The following is a 27,063-nucleotide window of genomic DNA, read 5'->3' as shown; positions in this document are numbered from 1 at the left end:
CCAACACAGGGCTTACGTGCGCTATGAGGTCTCGTCTTTCAAACAGGTCCAAACAAAAATGTTACATGGTAGTTGTGGCTTTTTTTCTTGGATAACAGGTAAAAGTTTCCAGGACCAATTTTAGTCCCTAGTAGGTGCTTCAAAAATCATGAATTCCCATTTATTCTCTTATGGAAATAGAAAATGTATTTGTCTCTACAATTTTGGAGTAGTACCCACTCTTAAATAATTAAAAATAATAGTAATAGGCAACGTTACCTGTGAATAAAGTAGTTGGTGATGACTCCATTTGGCTTTTTAGGTGGCATCCACCGAACTCCTATGCAGGCTGACCCCAGTGCCTTAACAACAGGGGGACTCAGATCCATTGGGGCTGCTTCATGTGTTTTGCCAAACATCCTATTGCTAACTCCACAACTTCCTTGAAAAAAAAATCGAGACCTTCAGTAATTTATCAAGCAGGAAAAAGAGAGTTACATATGCATACACAAGGGTAAGGATATCATGAAAACCATTTTATTTGAACTTTTTTATACACATATTTTAGACTAGTACTATAAATCTCTATAAGATTTGAATATTTGGATAGGGAATCATTTTTGGAGAGTCCATTAATTACCCCCACATTTCTATAGGCATAGACAATAAAGCTTATGCTTGTCTGAATTGAGGTTTCTTTAGTGCGGTCATTTTAGGCAGAAAGTGATAATGTACTTGAATTTCATAAGTATGCATGTGACCTACACATCTTGTATGCTCTCAATAATATCTTATTTTTCCTGGTAGTTTAAAATATTGACCGTCTCTCAACACATGGGAATCAAACATGAATTTGAAGGATATTCTATCTCCATAGCATAGTTTTGGGGATATAGAGATGCAGAAGTTGATTTTGCATTTAAATCAAGACAACATTAACTTAAAACTATTTCCTTGTGGACTGGATGAGGGAAAGCAATATGCTTCAAAACAAAATCCCTTGGTCTAGTTTGTAGAGAGAAGTGTGCAAGCTGACTCACAATTTCAGAGAGGAAGCATAGCAAAATCGCAGATCCCTAGCCCTAACCAACTCTGTGGGAAGTGGCACTCATCTGCGAACAGGAGTTCCAACTATATGTTGGGTATGAGATTGGCAAATGTCTTTAATCTAAGGTGAAGCAATTTGTTTTGTACACTAATGTGAGTTACATCTTTTCTTCTTTTAGCACTTGGGTGTCATATATTATATAACATGTAGAGGGATGAAGGAAGTGAGAGAGGCTCTTCTTTAAGACCACATAGATAGATGATGATTTCATTGACCACTAGCCTATGCCATGAAACTCCAGGTGACAGTTTATGTATATGAGATAGGGTTCAGGGAAACACTGTAAAATATATAAGGTTCATCTGAGTGTAACTCGCCTTCTAAATAACGTCTCCCTTCCCACCACCCGCTTCCTGAATAAAACTTAAATAGAACCAAGGTGAGTACATTTCCTATGAAATTTTTGTAATACTCATTTTGTTTTATATTACCAACAATTCCTTTATGCGATTGAGGTGTTTTTCTTTTAAAGTGCCTTATAAAACAAGACTTTGCAAAACCACCATTTTAATGTATTTAAATATTCATGATTTAATGTGCAGAAATGCATAACGCTTCACTCAATGCCAAGCTCTGATTTTTCTGGGTAAACAGTCCAGTACAAACAAGAAATGAAATGTTAGTCTTCGAATTTGAATTGAGAATCTATTCCTTTTTAATGAAATTTTTTCTTATAAAATATTTTTTTATAAAAGCCCAGGACAAGTGTCTGAAAGACTTTTACCATTTTGACACGCTTGTATCCTTATCTCATACTGTGTGAATGGAGCCAAATTTTCCAGAAGGATGGATAGATGATGACCGACAGAGGAGGTCAGAGGAGATAGACTTCCGGCATTGAGTAAGACATTGTACTCCACAGGCATTTGAGGAATGAGGATCCCTTTAAAGAAAGAGAGAGAGTAAAATCATATATATATGCTATACAGAATGGTCCACAAATGTTCATCTTTAAAGAACAACGTATATTTAAAATGTTATAACTTAAAGGTATATCATTGCTTAATATAGCAATTAATAATGGCACTAAACTTAAGTTGGACAATATTAGAAAGCATATTCCAAAAGTAAGAAATGTGCATCACCCATTTTCAAAAACGAATGACGTATAATAATTCTATTCAAAGATATATTCCAAGGCCAAATAAAAACAAAGGCACGTTCACTTCTTAAAAAATACAAGGCAATTAGAAAAGGAGTCATATATTTTTCCTAGGCTCACTTATTCTTAAAGTACATAAAAAAACACCAGTTTTGCTTGTGACAATAATTTTTCTGTAGGCATTGTGTATGCATCCTGTCTGACACGGCTCCTTGACATAATAGCCCATAAAGTATCCAAATCTTAGGCTATCTAGAGAATTCCCAGTGCATTAATTACTGAGTCAGGACAGTCCACTCTGTCAGTGAGACTTATGGACCTAAATATACATGAAATTTGGGTTCAAAAACTGTCATTTTTCATAGTGCTTCTTAAAGAAAGGAGGTCTTGTCAATTTAGCCTTTTCACAATCTATTCATATAATTAAATGCCTGTAAGTTTTATTTCATCCTGAATAACAAGCATACTTTTTCAAGGAGAAGATACGTGCCTTGAATGGAGAATGTAATGGAGTTTCCCACTAAATTTTCTCATTGATCTGAGAGTGTATAACATTTTTGGGTTTAGTTACTTACCTTTGTGGTACTTAAATCAGTTTATCATTGCTATAGAAACAATGAAATCTATAGCATGGAACTCTCGCGAGAGATGAAGTCTAAAGAATGGAATGTGGTTTTGCTTTTTGTAGATATGGTTCCAACGTATGAAGGGTGGAAGAGCTAGTAAAAACCAGAGATGCTCAAGATTTTGTGCAGGATAGATGAAAATTAGGAGGCTCTGAAGGAAATATTGATCATAATCAGCAGGACTGATCAATCGTTTCCTTTGGAAAGGTGCTAGATTGTGCTGAACCCAGATTGAGAATTTTTATTTTAAATTTAGGGCATCCTAGTTAAACTGTCTAGTTGAGCTGCATTGGTCCTCAGAGCTTAAATCACTGTTATTCTGTCATTGATTCCTAAATTCTTATCTCTGGCTTTATATTGCTCCTGCATTCCAGACTTGTATTGTCAACAGCCTACTTCACAGAGACCTCAATGTCGACACGTCCCAAACAGAATCACCATATTTTCCACTCCCAAACCTGTTCTCCTTGGGTTTCCTTTCTCCATTTCCCTACTTTGGAGGGCTTAGGGTAAGACTCTTAGAGAAGATCCTGCTTTCTTCGTCGTCAAACTCAACTGACCACTAAATTTCGTCAACTATTTCTTCAAGAAATTTGGGCTTTATATATAATCAGCAACATGGAGATTTGGCATGAGCTAACATGATCTAACCTACATTTTAGGAAGATAAGACTGCTGGCAGGCAGATGTGGGATCGAAAACATGAGAGCCAGGAGGTGGGATACCCGTGTGAAAGTCATTGCGTAGCTGCCGCAAAAACACAAGCAAGTGGAGCCATTTCACCGAAGTTCTGTTTTATGCCAGGCAGCATATATCTCATTTAATATCACTAGGACGTCAACTCCATAAAGTCAGGGACTTTGTCTCCTCCCCAGTGTAGTTCCAATGCCTAGATTTCAGCACAAAATCACAGCTCAAAAAATGTTCATTGATTGAATGGATGAATGAAGCCTCAGGACAATACTGTAAGGTAAATATGATTACCATTTTTTTTTAAGATGCAAAAACTAAGGCTCAGAGGAGTTGAGTAACTTGTTCCAGATTTCACATTGATAAATTTGAGTACACAGACTTGAACTCAGGCCCATCTGATACCAAAGCTTATCCTTCTGTATTTATGTTCTCTCCTGATATTGGAGATTTGAATTAGGACAACTGGGGGAAAAAAATGAAAGGATGGGGCTGGCCCAGTGGCTTAGTGGTTAAGTTTACACACTCTGCTTCAGCGGCCTGGGGTTTGAAGGTTCAGATGTCAGGTGTGGACCTACAAATTGCTCATCAAAGTCACACTGTGGCAGCGTCCCACATACAAAATAGAGGCAGACTGGCACAGATGTTAGCCCAGAGACAATCTTCCTCAAGCAGAAAGAGGAAGACTGGTAACAGATATTAGCTTAGGGCCAATCTTCCTCACCAAAAAAAAAGAAAGAAAGAAAGAAAGGATAATTTTGAGACAGGCAGAACATGTCTTGGAGAATGTTAGAAGCAGGGCAAAAAAGTGATGGAGGAGTTAGACTCACCACTGATTGAAGAAGATTATAGGCGAACATTTAAAGTTGTGAAGAGCAGTTTTCGCAAACTGAGATATAAATACCCAGGATGTTTGCAGACTGGTGTCAAAGTATTTTCAGAGACAAGGACAAACATGGTACCTCTTTCTGGAATACCACTTTGACTTGTAAAATTTGGAAAATGCATGACTTCTCTGCATGAGCAAGAGAAACCAGAAGAATCATACTTTTCCTTGTTCACAAAAATTCGGTATAGATTTTTCTTTCTAAAAAGCCCAAGATTAGGGGGCTGGCCCCGTGGCCGAGTGGTTAAGTTTGCGCACTCCGCTGCAGGCGGCCCAGTGTTTCGTTGGTTCAAATCCTGGGCGCGGACATGGCACTGCTCATCAGACCACGCTGAGGCAGCGTCCCACATGCCACAACTAGAAGCACCCACAACGAAGAATATACAACTATGTACCGGGGCGGGGGGGGGGGCTTTGGGGAGAAAAAAGGAAAAAATAAAATCTTTAAAAAGCCCAAGATTAGAAAACTATATGTGTACTGAGTGATTAGAGCTTTCACTAGCCAGTTGTTTTAAATCTGTAGTCACCTCAGAGTAAACTAACTGTACAACAGTAGAAAAAGTTTATGTGGACATAACCAGTGTGTTGAACAAGTACAAATATTATTCTTGATGCAGTCAAAACACAACTTTAGCCTCTATTGCTTTAAAATGAATTCATTGTGCATCAATGGATGAGTGGATAAAGAAGACATGGTATAGATATACAGCGGAATACTACTCAGCCATAAAAAAGACAAAATTGTGCCATTTGGAACAAGATGGATGGAACTTGAAGGTATGATGTTAAGCCAAATAAGTCAGATGGAGAAAGACAAACAGTGTATGATTTCACCCACATGTGGAAGATAAACAAACACATGGACAAAGAAAACATATTAGTGGTTACCAGGGGGAAGGAAGTGGCAGGAGGGCAAAAGGGATAAGGCGGCACATGTGTATGGTGAAAGAAAAAAACCAGACTATTGGCAGTACACACGATGCAGTCTATACAGAAACTGAAATACGATAATATACACCTGAAATTTACATAACGTTATAAGCCAATAAGACTTCAATAAAATAAAAAAAACATAAATGAATTCATTGTGGGTAATCTTCCACAGACACAGGATGAAAAGTTGGCTGGGCCCATGACGTTTCTGCTCAGTCTCGGGTAATACACTGTTCTATGTTATTCTTTTCCATGAAGGAAAAAAGAAAAAAAAGACAAAGATTACTGCCTAGAAAATTTACATAAATTCACCTTTCTCTTTAACGGTATAGTGAATACACATAATGGGCTTATTTAGAAGATATTCTTCGAGGACTAATTCTCAACTGTGAGACAAAACTGGGACTGCTTTTACTGCTCCTGATGAGACTGCTGTAATTAAAAGGAAGTTTGAGAGTTGGATGAAGAGAGTTGATTACAGGGACCATTTGAGACTCTCAGTTCCTTAATGGATGAGGAAAACCTAAGTACTGTATTAGAGGTAAAATAAAGAGCAACACAATCAGGCTATTTTTTTTTCCTACTAAAAATGTTTTTTGGAGAGTGTTGCTCGAGGTAGTGAAAGGGATTGAAGAGTGAAGCAGGGACCCTCTCAATTTGCACTTTGACCTTTCAGCAGGAAGATGTGCGTATGGAAATTTCCATCCAGAGTATCTTGCAATGTCACAGTATTCCACCTCACATTTTGGGCATTTTTACTTTTTGTTACCCTGGCAGTGGGCAAAGGTTGCTGTTTGTACCCACATATTCATGATAAAATGAAGAGAGGAAGAATTGCCTGACATTAAGCCTGTTTTGGGGGTCAGCTTTTTTTCAGAATAATCTAATATCCTAAAATATAAGAGCATATTACTCTTTAGCCAAAGAGATCAGTAGAAAAAATGCCCCTGATGATAAATGATACATTACGTTATTTTTTGGCGGAAGACAAACATGTTGGAATACAATGCCAAATTTGCATGAATCGCTAAGATAAAAAGCAAGACCTTAAAGAAATTGTCAACGTAAGATGATTGTTTCAGGTTGTTTCCAGACTTCCTGGGATGACACGTTCCTTCTGTCTTCTCTTTTCCTAGGGTCGATCTTGTAGAAAAGTTTGACAAGCACTCATTTGAAAAATATGCCGTGACTCTTGTGGAACTAGACAAGCCACAGAACAGAGTCCGACAGGCGAAATCCCTCCTCTGCCCTCGTTTGTCCCTGGTAAATTACCCAACCTCTCTGAACGCCAGTCTCTTCGTCTGTAAAATGATGATACTAACAGCGGCCTCATAAAGAGCTGTAAGGATTAAATTAGGAAGTGCGTTTAAAGCATTTTGGTGCATTCTAGTTACATAGAAAGTGCTGGATAAATGACAGACATCTCTACAAAACAAAATGGAACAAAATGGAAAAGCAACCCACAACTATGACAGGCACTGCTATCATGTGCCCTCAACCCTTCTGAACCCATCTTTTATATAAAGTTGCTATTCCAATTACAAATAAATGTTATATTCATTCAAACAATTATCTTTGTGACAATATTTGATTTAGTTTTTTTTTTAAATTTTATTTCTTTCCTTTTTCTCCCCAAAGCCCCCTGGTACGTAGTTGTATATTCTTCATTGTGGGTCCTTCTAGTTGTGGCATGTGGGACGCTGCCTCAGCGTGGTTTGATGAGCAGTGCCATGTCCGTGCCCAGGATTCGAACCAAGGAAACACTGGGCCGCCTGCAGTGAAGCCCGTGAACTCAACCACTCGGCCACGGGGCCAGCCCCTATTTGATTTAGTTTTATATTTTGTGTGTACTTGGATATGATGAAGGTGTGTTCCAATGAAGATATTCCAGTTTTCATTGTCAGCAGTAATTTAGAGTGGTCCTCCCTTCAATTCGTCTGAGGTTGTGCTTTACTATATATCTTCAGTCTATACCTACTGGTCTGCTTCCAGTAACTTCTCTGCTTAAAAGGACAGGACTCCTAAGGGGTCAGGGGGACAAAATTGCCCTTCTACCACATTTCAAATATAGACATAATCTTGATCTAGGTTTAAATTTGGCTAGTCAAAGCACGAACCTGGAAAATGTATTTTCCACATCTTAGTTAATGGGAAATAAATGTCCTTTACATAGATATAGGAGGTGTGGAAACAGAAAATGCTCCTCGGAGCTGGGAACATGTCAAACAGTGACATGCATTTAGGAAAGAGGGCCCCCTCCACTGTCATAATTTACAGGACTGTGACACGAAGGCCTCCTGTGTTCCTGCAAACCCTTCCACCATCTGCGATGAGTCTGAAATGACCTAGCCCCCTGGTAGTCCGATGACTAAATGAAATGAAATGGGCATATTTGTTAAAGTCAGCTGGGAAGCCACACGACTTGGTTAGTTCTCGAGTTCATAAATTTATGTCAGAGTGAGAGGAGCAGTGGAAGCTGGAGTGAACCAATTTACCCTAAGTGCAAATGGCAGTTTTGTTATTTGGTGTCAGAATTACCAGTCGCACAATGACAGGCTGCCATAACACATTTTCTTGTTCGCTAAAGAACAAGGATTTCGTTGGTTAATATTCCTTGCGATGCTCCTTTTCATAATTTACAACAACTAGATGCTGATAGGTTATTTAACATTTATGAAGTTAAGATGTAATCAGAAAAACCCTGATTATCTTTACAAATAAAAAAGTTAAATTATTCAACTTTTTTTTTTTTCTCGGTGGCTTCATTTCACAGCAGGTGCATACTTTACAATGGGACGAGTCAATCAAATAACTCTTTTTTTAAATCTTTTTTTAGGAGCTGGAGCAGGAACAATTCTAAGAGGAAAACTATTAATTCAGTTTGATGGCTGCGTTTGCTTCAAAACACTGGTTGCGCTTAACATAATGCTTTTAACAAATCAGCTGGAATTCTCCTTTGTAGAGGTAGGGGTGTCTTGGTTGTGTCCTTTTGGGGGGGTGGAAGTAAAAAAGGACCCTCCTGAATACACATCTATACCAATTGTATGGAAATTTTACATAGTTTGTATAATAGTTATCATTTTATGCTCTTTCTACCCTACTAGATAGTAGCGTTCTTGACAGAAGGGACAATGTCTCATTCTTCCTCATAATTCCTAAGGTATCTAGTATCACGCCTTGCCCCTGAGTGGGGCTCAGTAACCACTTTCATGCTGATGAAATAATATTTAATAAAAATAAATAGATGAATTAGTCTATCCACAGGCAAATGAATTACATCCTGTGCAGTTTTAAAGCTACAAATAAAATGACTCTACTGGGTTACTGCATGGACTGCCCTTCAATTGCTTTGTCCTCATTCATATTTGCTATGTCTGTAGCAAAATTATCTTTTAGCTTTTGAACGGGATCATAGCAGAACTCAGAAAAGCAAGCATTTGCTTTCTGCACTGTTTACATAGAAGAACAGTGAGAAAATACAGCACAGTGGTTTTGACCATGGAATTTGGAGTCAGATCCATTGTGGTTCGGCTCTGACAACTATGGGATGGATAACCTAGAGAAAATAGCTTATAACATCTAAATTGACTTTTCTCATTAGTAAAAGGGAGAAAACAATAGGACATACTACATTCAGTTGTTATGAGCATTAAATGAGATACATGTTAATCTCTTAGAAAAATGCCTACCACATATTAGAACTCCACAAAGTAAGATAAATCTATTAAACACCAAAAGCAAAGGCAACAAAGCAAAACTCGACAAATGGAACTACATCAAGCTAAAATGTTTCTGCACAGCAAAGGAAACCATCGACAAAACAAAGAGGCAACCTATGGAATGGAAGAAAATATTTGCAAATCATATATCTGATAAGGGGTTGATATCCAAAATATACAGGGAAATCATACAACTCTATTCCAAAAAATGCAAATAACCCAATTGAGACACAGATGAAGGACCTGAATACACGTTTTTCCAAAGAAGACAGACAAATGGCCAACAGGTATATGAAAAGACATGCCACATCACTAATCATCAGGGAAATGCAAATCAAAATCACAATGAGGGGCTGGCCCAGTGGCGCAGCAGTTAAGTTGGCACATTCTGCTTTGGTGGCTCTGGGGTTCACCAGTTCAGATGCCAGTGCGGACCCAGCACTGCTTGTCAAGCCATGCTGTCATAGGCATCCCACATAGAAAGTAGAGGAAGATGGGCACGGATGTTAGCTCAAGGCCAGTCTTCCTCAGCAAAAAGAGGAGGATTGGCAGCAGATGTTAGCTCAGGGCTAATCTTCCTCAAAAAAAAACCCACAATGAGATATCACTTCACACCTGTTAGAATGGCTATTATCAAAAAGACAAGAGGTAACAAACGATGGTGAGGATGTGGAGAAAAAGGAACTTGGTGCACTGTTTGTGGGAATGTCAACTGGTACAGCCACTGTGGAAAACAGTATGGAGGCTCCTCAAGAAATTAAAAATAGAACTACCATATGATCCGGCTACCCCACTTCCGGATATATATCCAAAGGAAATGAAATCACCATCTTGAAGAAATATCTTTACTCCTAGGTTCACTGCAGCATTATTCATAATAGCCAAGACTTGGAAACAACCTAAGTGCCCATCAAAGGACGAATGGATAAAGAAGATGTGGTATATATACACAATGGAATACTACTCAGCTATAGAAAAGGATGAAATCTTGCCATTTGTGACCACATGGTTGGACCTTGAGGGTATTATGTTAAGTGAAATAGGTCAGACATAGAAAGTCAAATACTGTACAATCTCACTCATAAATAGAAGATAACAACAACAGCAACAATAATAAACAAACACAAGGATACCGAGATTAGATTGGTGGTTACCAGAGGGGAAGGGAGGGAAAGGGGGGAGGGAGGAGGGCAAAAAGGGTGACTGAGCACACATGTGTGGTGATGGATGGTAATGAGTCTGTGGGTGGTGAACGTGATGCAATCTACACAGAAATTGAAATATAATCATGTACACCTGAAATTCATATAATGTTATAAACCAATGTCACCTCAATAAAAGAAAAAAAGAAGGAAATCTTGCTATTTGTGACAACATGAGTGAACCTAGAGGGCTTTTGCTAAGTGAAATATGTAGTGAGACAAAGACAGACAAATACTGCATGGTATCACTTATATGTGGAATCTTAACGAAATGTCTAACTCATAGATACAGAGAGTAGAAAGGTGGTTGCCAGGGGCTGGGGTGGGGGAAATAGGGAGAGGCTGGTAAAATGGTACAAACTTTCAGTTATAAGATGAATACAGTGTGAGGAGTTAATGAGTAATATGATGACTATAGTTGATAAGAGAGTACTGTATAATTGAAATTTGCTAAGAGAGTAGAACCTAAGTGTTCTCACCATAAAAAGAGGGTAAATATGTGAGATGGATGTGTTAACGTGATGGTGGGAATCCTTTCACAATGACTATGCATATCAAATCATCACGTTGTACACTTTAAATGTATTACTATTTTGTCAGTTATACCTCAATAAAGCTGCAAACATATAAATGTATTAATATGCAAAATAAAACACAAATCATTGAAATGAGTTTTATATTTTCTTCTGAAAGTCAACGCTGCTTGGTACTTGGTTGCTGCACTTATAAGAAAACTGAAACAATTGTCAATGTTGAATCATCTCAATTAATGCAACGTGAATTCCTGAGAAAGCTTAACGACAATATTGACTTTAAATGGATAGTGTCTGATCTAATACATTCCAGTGGATGAGCTAGCTAAGACGCCCATCTTCTATGGATAGGCCATATTGTGCTTAGCTACCCTTTAATCAAAACTTGATTAATAAAAAGCATTTATATTCCTAAACAATATTAAGTGAAATGATTTCTCAGTGGAAGAATTGTTGCCAATTCTTTTCTTTAATGGCCTAGTAGATAAATGTGAAAGGAAAAGCACCAGTATTTCGATATTATGCATCAAACCTAAATAACTCACCATCTTTAGTGAGGAAAAGTGTGTGTTGAATGCAACGACATTATTAATTAGAACATGATTAAGAGCTAGAATAGTTAGTCATTACCTTGGTAAATTAGAAAGGCTCATTATTACCTTCAGAGTTTAAATAATTTTGAGTGTTTGGATTCTCAAACAGTAGGGGTATCTATCTTCATTCTTATTCTGAGCAAACCATGTTCCATGAAGCATTTACCTCTTCATTTTCTATAATTTCCCACTCATTAGGGTAACATATATCCTTTGCTCTCTTTCATATGAATGTGTAAGTCTTGACACATGGTACAGAGCTGGTTCAAGGTAGGAAGAAATGTTTAGGAATAAACTAACCTGGTTTACGTTGTCTGTAGATTCAAATAATAATAATGGCCAGTGTCTATTCAGTGCCCACTAAATGTTTCACACGCTATTTCACTGACTTCACATAACAGCAACGCAAGGTAGGCATTTAATACCTCCTCTCACAGATGAAAAACCTAAGGTTCAGAGACATTGTGCAACTTTCCCAAGGCCACAGGGAAACTAAGTGGGGGGCCCATTCCACATAGAAACCAGTATTTCATTTTCTGAAATAAGCGAAAAGAATTATGCACCCATAAGACAACGGATTGTCTTTTGGAAATATACATGTGTCTCCTGTTTGTCTTTCAAGAAGAAATATGTATTTGTGTGTGTGTGTGTTTGTGTGTGTGTAGGGTTGAGTAAGTGTGTAGAGAAGAGTGGGATTCTATAGGAAATCACGTGTCTCAATAATTTTAAACAGCAGAAAATCAAAAATGTATTTCTATTTGCGTAAATGAGAAATTTCAGAAGCTTACTCACCATTCTGTTTCATTAATTAAATCACCAAATATTTTATAGGGATATGTTCTTGGCATGTTGTCTGACTTGGAGGTACAAATAATATGCAAAAGAGTAGAAAGCTTGATGTTCTAGAGCTTGGAGTGTTTTGGTAATCTTACTACCGACTTTTGTCAAGTAACAATGAGAAAAAGTGACCCAGGATTTACTGGGACGGAGAACGTCTACCAAGGCTTCAAAATGCTCTTGAGTGATCTCTGTAGATATTCGCTGAGAGACTCTCTGCCTCGCCCTCCTAATTAAAATCTGCCTGCACCTGGAATCTAGTTTTGCTGAGTCATATCTATTCCTTCCGGACTTTCCAATGAGGAGGTAAAATGCTTGTGGTTACTGGTTCCTTCATGCCGCAGGAGAGAACTATTACCAGGTGGATATTTTCCCTTCAGGAATTCGTCATCTTCCGCAATTAATTCTTCTGGTCTTGCCATGCCCAGCAAAAAACATTTTTCCCCCACAATTACTTTGTTTTTGTCAACATCTAGCTCTGTTTCTTGGCCCTCTAGGCTATTTCAAAAAGCAGAGTCGCTCCATCATAAATCTGAAAGACTATGCTCAGTAAATGAGAAGTTTGATTTGGATTTAAGAGTGAAGCCAAAGAGGAAGGAATTGCTCTTATAGGACAGTAGTAGAGAGTAGACCTGAGTTTGAATCCTGCTCTGCTGTGTGACCTTGGCTATATTATATTACTTCTTCGAGATTCAAACTTCTTAATAGGGTGACAATGCTATTACTTGTCTCCCAGGTTTTGCATGAGAATTAACAAGGTAAGGCAGGGAAAGTGCTTATTAAAGTGTTTGGCACATGCTGGAAATTTTACAGAGGGCAAATATAAACAAGTAATATTAATGCATGTGTATAATATTTGTCCTCAGTGTCACAAATTACTCTTCCCTTGAATATTCTCCCATATTCCGTGGACCTCGTTCCCTTTACCGGTAGGATTTGTGAACATGTGATAAAACTTAATTCATAGATAGCATTGAAATAAGAATTTATAAACTGAAAATCCACCTAACTGCCCTGGTGATTTTCTGTTGCCAAGCAACCACATAGACTTTTTTCTCCCAGCAACTTATCTGTGTAACGTCACTGTTCATACTGACCACAAACCAAAATACCACATGTGAAAAAAAGCAGTTAATTTAACCACTCTTTTGGCTTTGGACATTCAAGAGAAACTAGTTTGATTCATGTTTTCAGAGAATTATCATAAGTGATCACTTTTGCTTGGTGTGTGTGATCCTTGGTTGTTAAAGTTGGAGCACATTGAAGTCATCTGGGGAACTTGAAAAAAGATTTCAATTCTTTGACTCCATCCCAGAAGATTCTTATTCAGGAAACTCGGGGCTGAGAATCTATCTTTGCACAAGTTTTCCAGGTGGTTCTAACGTTCATTCAGGTTCGGTAACTACAGGTATGGAAATATAGGTATTTGTCCGTTTTTTAGCTCTGCCAGTGATGTAATCACTTCGTAACGGCGGGGAGTATGATGAATGTCTAGAAAGATCTTGATTATGAGCAAATAAACAACCTTCAGTTATAACAAGTTTGTTTTCTTTCTGTTTAAAATATATATTTCTGACTATTCAGGAACAGAAAAATGTTTTTATTATCCAAATCAAAACACAGCATGAGGTACTTTGCAATAAAATCAACTGTAGATTATACACAAGTCAAAATCATCTGCCTGTTTATGGAGTTCAAAATCCTTCTAGGCACCAGGAAAAAAGTTTAATTTAAGATTTTAATCTTTCCATATATTACAGGGTTTCTGTAATGGATTTTGTGCATCTGAAACTAAAAGATTGACAGGTCTGGATATTATAGATTTATTAACCATTGGTTACATGGTCAGAGTTAGTGTGGAAAACATTTCTACAATATCCCCTAGACTAGACTAGAATGAACAATTTCTACAAAGCCTGAGGTAGGCAAGAATTAAGGTTACATTAAAAAAGCAGACGTGTTTTATTTCACAGTGATTCTTTCCTAAATAGAAACGTTATACATTAAACATAAAAATATGAAGTGGAACTCAAAGAAGAAAATGTCAAAATGCTTGGAAATTTAAAAGAAGGCTTAAAAATTTACTAATCTAATCCTGCAGTATGTTGTTTCATCATTTTGAACACGGGGCCTTGGAACCTAGTGAATGTTTGAGCAAAATACATTCTAAGAAGGAATTATTAAAGGCAAAGATAATTGTCTGAAAAGAATCATCACTATCTATAGAATATTATACAGACCGGAAAATGTATGCCAATCATATAAATTACCTCCTTTAATCTTTACAGCCTACATGTAGGTACTGTCATCATGTCCATTTTATAGATGGAGATAAGTGAGACTCAGAAAAACTGACCCGTTTAAGGTCAGCTAATAGGTGGCACCACTGGGATATGAATCCTGATTTTCTCATTCATTTTACTGTCATTGTCTTAAAAGAAGGATGTTTTCAATTCCTCACTGGGTGTGAAGTCTTCAGATTAGCAACGGCAACTTATGTGTGTAATGTTAAAACGACAGGTAATTATGAAACTTCCTGGTCACATGGCTAGGAAACCATCAACTTGGCTTACCATCCTGGACTTTCCCTCATTTCTCTTTGAGAATTTGGATTGTAGAAGACCCTGGTCTGAATTTGAGAACTCTCCAGTCAACAGGAGGAATCTGGTCTTAGAACGGTTCTATTCTGCCTTATTTTACCTTGTGGTGCAAAAACACCACACCACTATAAGAATGCCAAGGAGAAATACGCTAACAGGTTGCAAGATAGCAATGCTCTTCCATGAAAGTAGAAACCAATTCTGTAAAAGGATCCGTAAATTTGTATATTTTACACAGCAGAAGATTTGTGTTTTCCTCCATTGAAATTAAGAACAGAGATTAAGAATATCTGTGCTTCTAAAACTCAGATAAAGATTACAGTGTTTTATGACACGTGCTGGCACTACTGAATATTTATTTATCTTTTATTTAATTTAAAATGTTGGATATTTATTTTAAAACAAAGATGGATGGATTGCTTTATGTTTAATATCTTAGAGCAACTTAAATTTTTCTTCACTTCTCAAGCTCTGGAGAGATTTTCTTCCATGAGTTTGACCAAAAAAAGACCCTTTTGTCTTCAATCTTAGATTACAGCATCAGAAGGATGTTGGTTTATGAGAATTTAAGCTTTATATATTAGGCCTTTATGTCATCTTTATGACTACATGACCTGTTTTGACTGAGATAACTTTTCAATTCAATGAAAAATATGCCTTTGCTAATTATTTTATGGAATGGATCTGCTGATGGCCAAAATGGCTATTGATGAATTATTTTCACTTCCATATTGAACTGTGGCTAAACTTATCCTGATGGAAACAATAAGGGTTTGTTTCAATTTCATCTTAAAACTAGGCATTAAAAATGAAATCACATATCTTTGAAGTGCATTTACCACCTTAACGGGTTTTAAATTTTACTAAAACGAAACCTCCATATGTCCCTTATGTTACAAGACAGAGCAAGCAGGGTTCACTCTCATCCTTACTCCACAGTGTTAATGCAATCAGAATTTTCCCTGAAGATGATGCTTACATCGAAATATAATAATGCGTTAAACCACAAAAGCAACCCACTAGTGGCTAAATGGCTCAATGGAGGCTATGCAGCTTAGAGAGGCAAAATTCAGCTACCATAACTGGTCACAACCCAAGGGCAAATTGGGCTATTGTCTTTCTGAAGTCCCCGTTCACTGCTATAATTTAAAGGGAATCATATAATGCCAATGATCCAATCTAGGGAGTCTTATAGAAATGAATGTTCAAGGTAATTCAGACCGATACGACTTACCTTGGATATATACGAATAAGAAGTCATATTTTAGACTCTGGTACTTGAAAGAAAGTATTGTTTTGATAGAAAAGAATGTATCTATATATTTTTATCGCTATATCTACAGCTATCTGTATCTATACGGATGTATGTAGATACTTATGCATGTATACACTCTGCAGTGTGGTTGGGATTATTCTGTCTATATTTATCAAGGAGACAGCTTATACTCTTCCAACTTACCAAATTCACATTTCCATCCTTATCTCCAATTAATTTCCTCTAAAATGTTTTACATACACACACACACACACACACACATTTTATTTCTTTACCTGGTGGGCTCCAAGCTACAAAAATGGAATAAGGCCCGATTACTGTGATATTATACGGAGGCTGGATTTCTTCCGGCGTCAACAGAGGTGTTTGTACAATGTGCTCATCACTAGGACTGCTGCCTCCTCCAGTAGTGGCTTCCAACCTGTAACTGTATCTATATTTAAAGAGAAAGAATTGTTATAAGACAAGGCCAAGAGAACTGAACAATGATTGCTGGCTTTTCTATCCATTGCTTAGTCCCAAATTTGTGACAGATTGAAAATTCTTTGCTCCCTGTCCAGAAACTTTACCATCGACTTGGTAGTTTTTCTAGCTTGGGCAGCATTCTCTCCTGTCACTATTTCTGCCCTCCCCCCATTTTTTTTTTAACCCTCTAGCAATTCATTGCTTTTCTTAGAGGTTTCAGGAAAGTCTTGGAGTGTGCTAGTGGATTGCGGAGGATTCAAATTAATCTTCCCCATTTTTAAATGGGTTGGAGTTCAGGAAAATATGTTTAGAGGAAGCTGTTTCTAAATTGATCTGCTGCTCTCTACAATAAAACTAAATTGATCTCTACTGTCAGCAATAAAACATCTGTTGATCTAAGATATATTGCGTCTCTGCTGAGAAATGAATGGGAATGAATTGCAAATAGGTGGAACTTTTTCCCTAAAACCACTCATGTCTATATCTACTGGAGCAAGTAGAGAAAACATTACATCAAAAGAAAAGGTAGTTGATGTAAAACAAAACTCTCTAAATCTCTTTTATTGCTATTTTAGGAATTCACGTTTTTGAAGATAATATGATAATTTTTAAAGCTTAATACTTTGTATATTTTATATATGTAAAAATTCTTGTGCTTTCATGTCAGACAGAAGACTAATTATTTATTTATATTTTTAAGGAATTTCACATACTCTGAAGACTGATGTAACAAGTTAGCATTGGGCTCTTCGACGTCTGAAATGGATTAAAAGATCTCATCAGACATGGAACAGCTAATAAGTGACGAGATTAATTAATTAATATTGTTTCCATTGGAGACGTGCTCTTTTTAAACTCTGAAAAATCTAAACATCTAACTGTGTGGTTGATAAAGTTTTCTTTTCGTTTACCTGCTGTTGGGCTCCAGGTTTTTATCAGTGAAATTCTGTTCCTCACTGCCACCCAGGAAAACCAAGGTTCCATTACGACTCAATTGATACTGAGAAATGAGGCCATTGGGGTTTTCTGGCGGACTCCAGTATAATTCCACTGTTGTAGAATTGATGATAATGTGTCGAGGTGTCATCCAAACTCCTGGCAAAAATAATACAACGAGGTTTTATTGTTAGGATAAAATAAACCCCCTCTCAAAAATCACACCATCACCTCACATACTACGATACTTTTATCTGTTGATAAAAAAATCTCACGGTGAGCCACAAAAATACATTTATTTCCTTTGGAGGTGGAATACATAATTGGGCATAAATATTTTTTTATTGCTTTGATGATTTTACTTTTGAAAGTGAATGCCTTTTAGAAAGTGAATGTCAGACAACTCTCTGGATTGAAAGTAAATTTTTATTTAGTAGAGGAAAATTTCTCCATTGTGGCTGTCACTCTGCATGTAATCAAGACCTGAGAGACTATCCAGGGATTTTTGAACTTTATGCCTATTTGCTTGGAATATGTAGAAACAATCATAATCTAGGATTTACCTGAATTATCAAATTCAACAAATAAGCTTACTTTCCCTTTGCCCCTCTGACATCACGTGCTGTGGTTCTTTTCCTCCTTTCTCTCTGGCTGTTCCTCCCAGCCTCATTTACTGGCTCCTTTTCCCCAATTGGACCTCAAAATGACTAGTGTCTCAGAGACCCAGGCTCTCTCTTTTCCCTTTCTCTCCCTTCTTCTCCTTTCCTTTCTTCTTTTCCAACACTCACTTTCTAGGTGAGATCTCCGTTTAGTCTCAGTTTTGAATGTCATCTATATGCTGACCACTCCCACATATATATCTCCAGACTACAACTCTCTCCTGAGCTTCAGACTCGTGCATCCAACTGTCTACTGGACACCTCCATTTGGAGGACTAATTATATACCAAAAACTGACAACATCCAAAACAGAACTCTTGGTTTTTTTGTCTACAATCTATTCATCTCCCAATGTTGTCCATCTATCCATTTTCTTGGATAACAAAAAATTATCCTTGAGGTTTTCATTTTTTCTCACACCTAAATGTACTCTATTATCACATCTTGTAGATTCTACCCTGAATATATATAGTTCTCTACATCTTCACTGCTGCCTTTCCTGATCCAAGCTATGTTTCTCTCTCTCAGACTCCTGTCATAGTCTCTAAACTGGTCTCCGTGTTTTAAATCTTGTCCTTCTCTATTTCATTGTAATCTTTGTAAAAGTATATAAAGTATATATGTAAGCCCATGTACTCTTTATGAAATATACAACCCCTTTGAAGTTATTCATATAATAAAACTCCAATTCCTTATGACAACCTGTATGGTCCTATATATTTTTCTGGCTCCATTTTCTCCATCATTCATGAAGCTCCAGCCACTCCAGACTTCTTTCTTTCCCCAGAATGCTTCCAGTTCTTTCCCACTTCTGAGCATTTGTGCTTCCATCCCCTCTATCTAGGACACTTTTGCTCATATCACCATGATATTTTTGCATTTTATTTTCATAGTTCAGTGACCTGGTAAATATGTTATTCGACCACCCTCCCCAACTATAACTTTAACTATCTAAAGTGATCCCAACCTTGTTCCTCTCTATCATACACCATTTTGTGTGTGTGGGTGTGAGAAAGATCGGCCCTGAGCTAACATCTATTGCCAATCCTCCTCTTTTTGCTTGAGGAAGATGGTCCCTGAGCTAACATCCTTGCCAATCTTCCTCCACTTTGTATATGGGATCCCGCCACAGCATGGCTAGATGAGTGGTGTGTAGGTCTGTGCCCAGGATCTGAACCCGTGAACCCTGGGCTGCCAAAGTGGAGTGCATGAACTTAACCACTGCACCATCAGGCTGGCCCACTCATATGCCCTTTTTAATTTTGCTCTTGATACCCATAAAATCATAACCATTCTTCTTTCTTTGATATTATCATTATTTTTATGTTGTTATGACTGTGTGGTCTACTTCTTTGTCTTGCTTCAATACAAAGTTAGCTCCATGAGGGCCGGGATCTTCCCCTTCTCATTTGTCAATGTATCTTTGTGGCTAGCACAATGCCTAATAAATACTGAATGAACAAATTTATTGCAAATATATATCCTGCAAATTACTATGTTAAGTACTCTAGGCAGTTCTATGGAATGAAAATGTGATTAAGATGTGGCTTATTCTTACAAGGAGTTACTCTTCTGTATAAAAGATAAAATATATACACAAACAGCTGTAATTCAAGGTCAAACATTAAAGTGCTCTTATAGACATACAAACATATTGATGGAGAACCTAGCAATGAGAAAGATCAATCCTACCATTTCATGTTGTCATCTGGGGATGCTCTGAATAGACACTGTAACCCTCTCCTTCAGCTTTTAAAAACTCATTTCAATATTAGGTTCCCTGTAATCAATAGTTTTGGGTTGATTGTATCTCCAGTGTAAGTTCCTCAGTAAAGGCTAAGATTTCCACACTTTCAAACGAAAAATTTTCAGGATATTTAAATGCAATTTATTTAGCAACATCCTGAAAGAATCAAATAAATTTAAAAACGGCTCAAACTTAACTGATTTTCTAAGGAACAGCTTATTCCAGAGAAGAAAGTAGTTCATTTTGTTTTGAAAGCTCACTCTATGTTAGATTCTTGGACAAATCCACAAATCATAGTGTACATTTATGGCTGGGTTTCTCTGCCAAAGGCAGCTGGACGATTCAACCAATGAATTAACACTTCATGTTAATTTGTGGATTTAAGAGACAAAGTATAAAGGTTTTGTTTATAATCTGCTTCCTGCAGTCATGTCTTTTCTCACGTTGAAGGGTATATTAAAAATCCCCAAGGTACTAGCAAGACTATTTCTTAGTTTCCACTTTTGAATCAGTCAATGCAGCCTGTGGATACAGAGGAGTTAATGAAATAAAATGAAGCAACATTTTGGGTTTGCTTCGTGTTTAAAATAAAAGTTGAGTTTCATATTTATACAAGCTGGTGAAAGCTCTGTTCACAAAGGTAATCAGCTTGTGTCCATTGGTTTGGTTATAAGGTGAAACTGAAATGTGTAAAAAACTGATAAGTGCTGTGTTTTTATTTGCATAATGACATGGAGACACTGTTATCTTGGCAGCTGCAAGAAATCTTTGATAGACTAAGACCCACCATTGGTGAGATGAGTCTCAGGCGGAGAACCGGCCTCCCTCTCTGAGCCTGAGTCTCAGGGGACATCAGAAACCTATTCCACATAATAGAAGTGCAGAGTTCAGACAGTTCAAGGAAAAGGAATGGATGGTCGGAGGGAAGCCATCTAGAAAGGAGATGGGGAACAGGTAAACTAGCTGAGAGGACTAAGAGGGAACAGTCAGAAGGAAACCTTGGTGGGTCTCTTGACATAATAGCTACCAACAAACACAAAACAAAACGTGTCTACTGGATTTGTTTTAAATTTGTCTTGAGTGCGATGCAATATTACCCACTTCTGATGTCCTATAAATCTTCATTCCAGTTCAAAAATCCCAGTATTTATTGTGGATTGGCTTTCTGTTGGAAGCTAGTGAAGGGAACCAGTTCTGTATTGGCTGATGCCAGGGATGCATTACTTCTGGACTATTTATTATTTGTTAATTTATTCATTCAATGTTCTCCCCAGTTATGTGTCATTTTCTGCACTGGGCACTGTGGATGTGGGGATAAAGACATACAGTCTTTACTCTTCAAGGAACCCATAGTATCATGGTAAATAAAGACTAATAAATAAAAATTTATAATCCAGTTTAATAAATGCTTTAAGAAAAGAAAGCATAGTGTGCTACTAGAGCATTTAGGAAGGGTTCCCCAACATAGACTGGGGTGAGATGGGGATAGATGGGAAGTGGAGGTGATCATAGGAGAAGATTTCCAGAAGGGGAGACACGTAGGCCAAATTTTACAAAAGTGAGAGTTAGCTGAGTGAGAATGTACAGAAGGGTGTCTAAGGTGAGGAGAACCCACATCAAGTCCTAGAGACATGGGAAAGTAGAGTAGCACTACAAGAATATCAACATGACTGGCACATTGAATGGCATGTGGGGAAGACCAAAAGACTTGACAGATTGGCAGAAGCTAAAACTTGAGGGGTTTATTTTGCTTTACTAAGAAGATGTGGATTTTTTTCCCCTGGAACAAAATGGGATCCTATGCAGGTGACTAATGTGAGATGTACTTATTTTGGCAAAAGAGGAAAAAGAATTGAGATGGGGATATGAGAAAGTGGAGAAATGACTAGAGGTAGGGAGACTAGTTAAGAGTATCCAGAGAAGTTATAGGAGTCTGAACTAAGGCAATGCCAGAAGGGATGGCAAGGAAGAACAAATTTTTAAAAAATCCTTAAGATTGAAAATTAATAAGATTTTACAAAGAATTGCGTACTACAACTTAAGGAAAAGAGAAGCATTAAGAATGTCAATTTGGTGCTTGTGTTCTTGCAAGGAAGAGAAGTAAGTTGGGGAGTGAGGAGAGAGATTTTAAGTGTTGAAATACTGAGGTTGAAGTATTTGCAAAACACCTAAATATAAACATCTAGCGGATGGTGGACACACAGGCCTTAAATCCATAAATGTGGCCATTGTGAGAGCTGTAGAATTTGATAGCTTTCAACTTTCATTAGGAATTAAAGCCAATCCTTGAAAATTCCAGAGGAGACTATAGAGTTACAAGTGCAAAGAATAGTGAAAGCATCTAGAGGAATGTCAATAGTTCAAAGAAAGGCAGAGGAAGAGGAATCTGGAATGAAACTGAGAAAGATTGGTCTTCTTTCGTTTTTCTTTCCACATTATCAATGCTAGAGGATGCAATTTTGCATGACTGAACTCTACAATGAATTAGAGCTTGCTGGTACAGCAGCAATTCTAAAAAGAGAGAGAAATAATCCAATTCGAACTCTTCCCACTATTTGACTAAAGGTACACATGAGGATAAAATTGTAGAGAATTATGTTCAACTTATCAAAGAGGTCATAATAAGCATTAACTTTTTTTTTTTTTTGATTGCAAATGAGAGAGATGAGAAGAGCTCAGGGGGGCTATGAAAAAATGCTTCTTTTAACTCTCTCCATATCCACTTAGGACACTCAAATGTGAGACCTTCAAATTATGTCTGATTCACTCAAATAGGCATTTTATAATTAGTTATATTTAGGTCATTAATTAAAAATGGCAAATATTTCCGTTTTACAGTAAAACAACAGAACTTAATGTTACTGTTGATTTGTTTTTTTACAACCTACAAGTTAAGTACTCAGACTATACTTATTTCACATACAAGTTATTCACAAATGGCACTTACACAGCCAGAAAATGGCTTCTAAATCCATGTTGTTCTACAGAGAAAAGCCCATTTGTTTTATCATTCTTTTGTACAGTTATTTGTGTTATAGGAAAGGTGCATATAGTTAAAAAAAGAAATCAAGTAAAACATTTCCCATCTCACACTCCTCTGCACTATTGAAAGCTATAATTTTTAAGTCATGAAATCTGAGCTCTTTCATGAAAATTTTTTTGAAAGTAGATGCATATTTTCTAAGAATTTAAATATGTGGATTTGATGCGTAAACTGGAGCAAGAGACCCTGTTATTTTATCAAGCTTGGGTTTCAGCCAAAACTGGTTGATAGATCCTTTAGAAATTATCCATTATCATCAAAGTATCCATTTGATAGTTTACCTTTCCAAAAAATCCACTGCTGGTTTCTTCCTTTCAAAGGAACACTAAGCTTTTTGACATGAAACATTCTTTATATAGAAAACATCATTAGTGAATTCCTGGTGAGGAGCCATATGCCCCATATGTGGAATTTTCCATTTTATTCCCCATTTACTGGTAGGAAGTTCAGGTCTAATATTCTGAGGTACAACAATTCCTTTCATTTGAAGAGTAACGGACATGTAGTTCAGGTCTCTCTGATGGCAATTAACATATTTCCCTTTAGAAACTTATTGTGCCTCTGTTTCCCCACATGGAAAATAGGCAGATAATAAAGATTAACCAAATAATTAGTTAATCCCTAGCCCAAGCTTCTGAGCATATTTCTTTCCTAAAAGTAAGTGATACCACCCATCCCAGTTGCCCAACCAAAAGGAACCATTGTTATACATTGGATGTGTATACTTCCAGAATTTTTTCTATTCATTTATTTATCTATAGAAATGCATATCATTTTCTATGTGTGTTTTTATACATAAAACATACCACATATTAATGGCATTCTATAACTTCCTCTTCATATGTATGGATCATCTCATTCTTTTAAACTGATGCATAGAATTCCACAATGGGAATCTATCTGAATTTATTTAGCAATTCCCCTTCTCATGGATATTTAGATTGCTTCCACCATTTTACCATTGAACAAACGAATGAAACATGATTCAATAAACATCCTGGTATACGCCTCCTTGTGCAATTGTAGAAGCATTATTTTCTGGCACAGATAATGAAAATTAAATTGATGTGTCATGGAGAATTCACAGTTTAAATTTAATAGACCTTGCCAATTTACCTGCCAAGGTAATGGTCCCACTTTACACCCCCTCACACTGTATTTGATTGTACATCTTGTCCATTTGTCAAAATCCTTGCTCCTTGTGGTCCATTTCAGAAGTCACCTGATCCATAAAATCTTTCTGGATGTCCATGGTGGGTTGTAATCTCTCCCTCCTGTGCTTAAGCTGAGCATTCGTTCATTTGTTCTTCTTAACATCGCCTTTCAGATTCTCTCTCTTCATAAAAGTTTGGGTACTTATCCTATCATTTCTACTTGACTGTAAGTTCTTGAGGGCAATGAACATTTCAGCCAACTTCAGCAGTGAACCTGGTGCTTGTTATATATTAGGCACTCCAGATAGATTTAACTTTTGATTTTTTGAGGAGTTTCATATCCAAGTATATAACAATATATCCATATTTTTTTTTTCGCAGAAAACCAAACCCAAAAGGTTTAAAGAATTGAAAGCAAACATTCTCTTGGAAGGCTTATAGTTTTACCAAACCTGAAGAATGGGAACCTAGAAGATTATTTTATTTTGTACCTATCAACTTTATTCCTTCTTCTTTGCTTGAAAGGAAAGAGTTCCTGGAGTTCACTTCAAAATGCCATATGAAAACTTCATCTCCCAAGTCATGGGTATTTTTTAATTACCTTGAGGGGCTGCCTGCAGAGTCTGACCTAGAAAAGGCTCACTGGAAGCGCATCCAGCAGATGTACAAGCTGTAAGTGTGAAGCTGTAGTTGGTGTATGGCTGGAGACCTAGAAAGAGCAAAGAAGAGATAAAGCACATCTTGAGAGGGTTATTTATTATCAATGAAGCCCCAGAAGGAACATGCAGAGTTGCAGATATGATATCCAAAAATTTTTAAGAGCAGAAAACACTCTCGAATGGAGATAGGGACTTCCTTAGCAGCTCAGCACTAACAGAAATTTCATTTATCACTGATAAAATAACAAATTCTCTGCCTTAGAAGAGATCTTAAAATTTGTGTAATCCGTCCATCCATCTTTCTCTGGATTCCCCTGTACAACATGTCACTGGAGAGGCTGTCCTGCCTAGGCGATTGGAATACTCGGTCTCCCAATGAGCCCATTCCACCTTTAGAAAGCTCTAGAGCTCTCCTTTTGTTCAAAAGTCCTTCCTTATATTGTGGTGAACTCTTTCTATCACTTCCACCCCTAGGGACATGTAGAACAAATCTAATTTCTTTTCCACGTGACAATTCTTCAAATATCTGTAGACAGTTATCAAATCCCCCTTGAACCGTCTCTTCTCCAGGCTAACCAATCCACTTTCTGCAACTGCTTCTTAGATGTATAAGGGTGGAAAAAATAAAAAGAAAGTTCGAGTCAACAGTTTTTAACCCCAAGCCATATTCAGCTCATATTAACACCAGCGAACTCTTTTTTTTTTTTTTTTAAACTTTGTCTTCCTTCACCACATGTGCCCATACTGGACCACCTCACACTTTGCTTCTGTAGTTTTTAGGGTACATTGGTTGTGTCTTTACACATAGACTAAATATAATTTGATGAGGGCATAGTGCTTATTACTTCTTTTGTATTCACAATATGATACAGCCCAATAACTACTTAATAAGTTTGCAGGGAAAAAAAGGAATGATAATCCATTTACAAGAGAAGTTGTATGTTGTTAGACTTCGCCAGTCCGTGGCTGGTGACTTTGGGCAAGTTACTTAGCTTCTCTTTGCCTTGATTACTGATCTGTAAAATGGGGAATCGTCCAGCTTCTAAGGCCGTTAAGAAGATGAAATGGGTTCCTTAGAGTTGTACTTTGTTTTAGCAGAAGCAACCTTAAGACTCAGTAGCATCAACAAGGGGTATAGTGAAGCTAACATTTTTTGCCTTGATTATTGGGGGAATTCAAACAATGCCAAAACTTCACATTTATTTTCTTTAAAATAGGACTTAGTCTACATGTCAAATAATTGTGCTAAGTTATAACATGGATCTAATGATTATTGTACCTGTTTTTCACAATTTTGAACTACATTTTTACATACTTTGTTCTTTAGGTGAAGTGACTTTTTCTCCACACACATTCAGTGTCACTCTGTCACTTTATGCAAATTTCTGCCCAAATACATTTATAAAATTTTGACCACTCTGTCTACACGCTACACCCAGCACTTTTTATCCCCTCAAATTACTTTCTTCTTTCATAGTCTTCAACATTATCCAATGTTTTATTATGTCTGTTTATTTATTGTTTGTCGCCCCCATATGATGCAAGCCCTAAAAGAGCAAGGCCATTGTTTTGCCTACCACTGTATCCTTCCAATAGTGACAGGCACCACGTAGATGCTTGTTAAATGAATGACAAAATTAACTACCTGGTTCATTTAGAATCTGGTTTCTCTGCCACAGCAATAATTTTCTGTAGCTGGAGCTGCTCCAGGATTCAGCTTCAAAGCCCTTTGTGTCTCCTTATCACTTTAGTGATAAGATGGAGATACTTATTTGATTGTAATCTTCCATTTGGTTGCTATGGAGGATTTACATAATTTTGATATTTACCTGCCTTACAGATGAGAAATATGATGAAAGATCTAAGCCATACCCAAGCCATGTACATTTGATAAAAGCTTATGGGAAAATGCTAAAGATTGCAAAACATAGGGCTCAAAAGAAAACGGAAGGAAATATCCAATTTCCTGAAGGTCAGAGATGGCAGTGGCAAGCTGATTTAGCCTGACGGTGTCCCCTCATTACTTCCACTGCTAAAAAATGGGGTCCTAACCCTTGTAACACCATTTCAGCTGAATAGCTTACTTTCTCACTTAGAACGTAAGCCCTTTGAGAGTAAGGATGGCATCTTCGAGTATTTTTTTTTGAATTATTATTATTTTTTCCCAATAGTGCCTATTTTAGGTGTTCAATGTTTGTTAAATATTATTTAAAGAAGACTGAGCCCATAAAAGTGCTCCATAAGGACGTCAGGGCTACAAGGCTATGATATTCATGATATTCATCATGAGTGTGATTTGATCAAAGAGGTCCTTCC

At 37.1% G+C, this 27,063-nt stretch overlaps 1 protein-coding gene across 1 annotated transcript in view; it reads right to left on the bottom strand.

Annotated features, from left to right (window-relative positions):
- The window catches only part of USH2A (usherin), a 746,622-nt gene that overhangs the window by 107,558 nt on the left and 612,001 nt on the right, over positions 1-27,063 (bottom strand). Inside the window, exons 56-60 of the mRNA XM_070602521.1 lie at positions 24,690-24,797; positions 17,461-17,644; positions 16,360-16,517; positions 1,812-1,970; positions 259-421 (exon numbers count right to left, since the gene is read on the bottom strand). Coding sequence (XP_070458622.1) covers positions 259-421; positions 1,812-1,970; positions 16,360-16,517; positions 17,461-17,644; positions 24,690-24,797 — 772 coding nt within the window. The remainder of the gene's footprint in view (positions 1-258; positions 422-1,811; positions 1,971-16,359; positions 16,518-17,460; positions 17,645-24,689; positions 24,798-27,063) is intronic.

Source organism: Equus przewalskii, chromosome 31 (genome assembly GCF_037783145.1).
Source record: "Equus przewalskii isolate Varuska chromosome 31, EquPr2, whole genome shotgun sequence".
In the NCBI taxonomy this organism is placed as follows: Eukaryota; Metazoa; Chordata; class Mammalia; order Perissodactyla; family Equidae; genus Equus; species Equus przewalskii.
The sequence above is the reverse complement of the archived record's forward strand: the minus strand, read 5'-3'. Positions and strand labels throughout refer to the sequence as shown.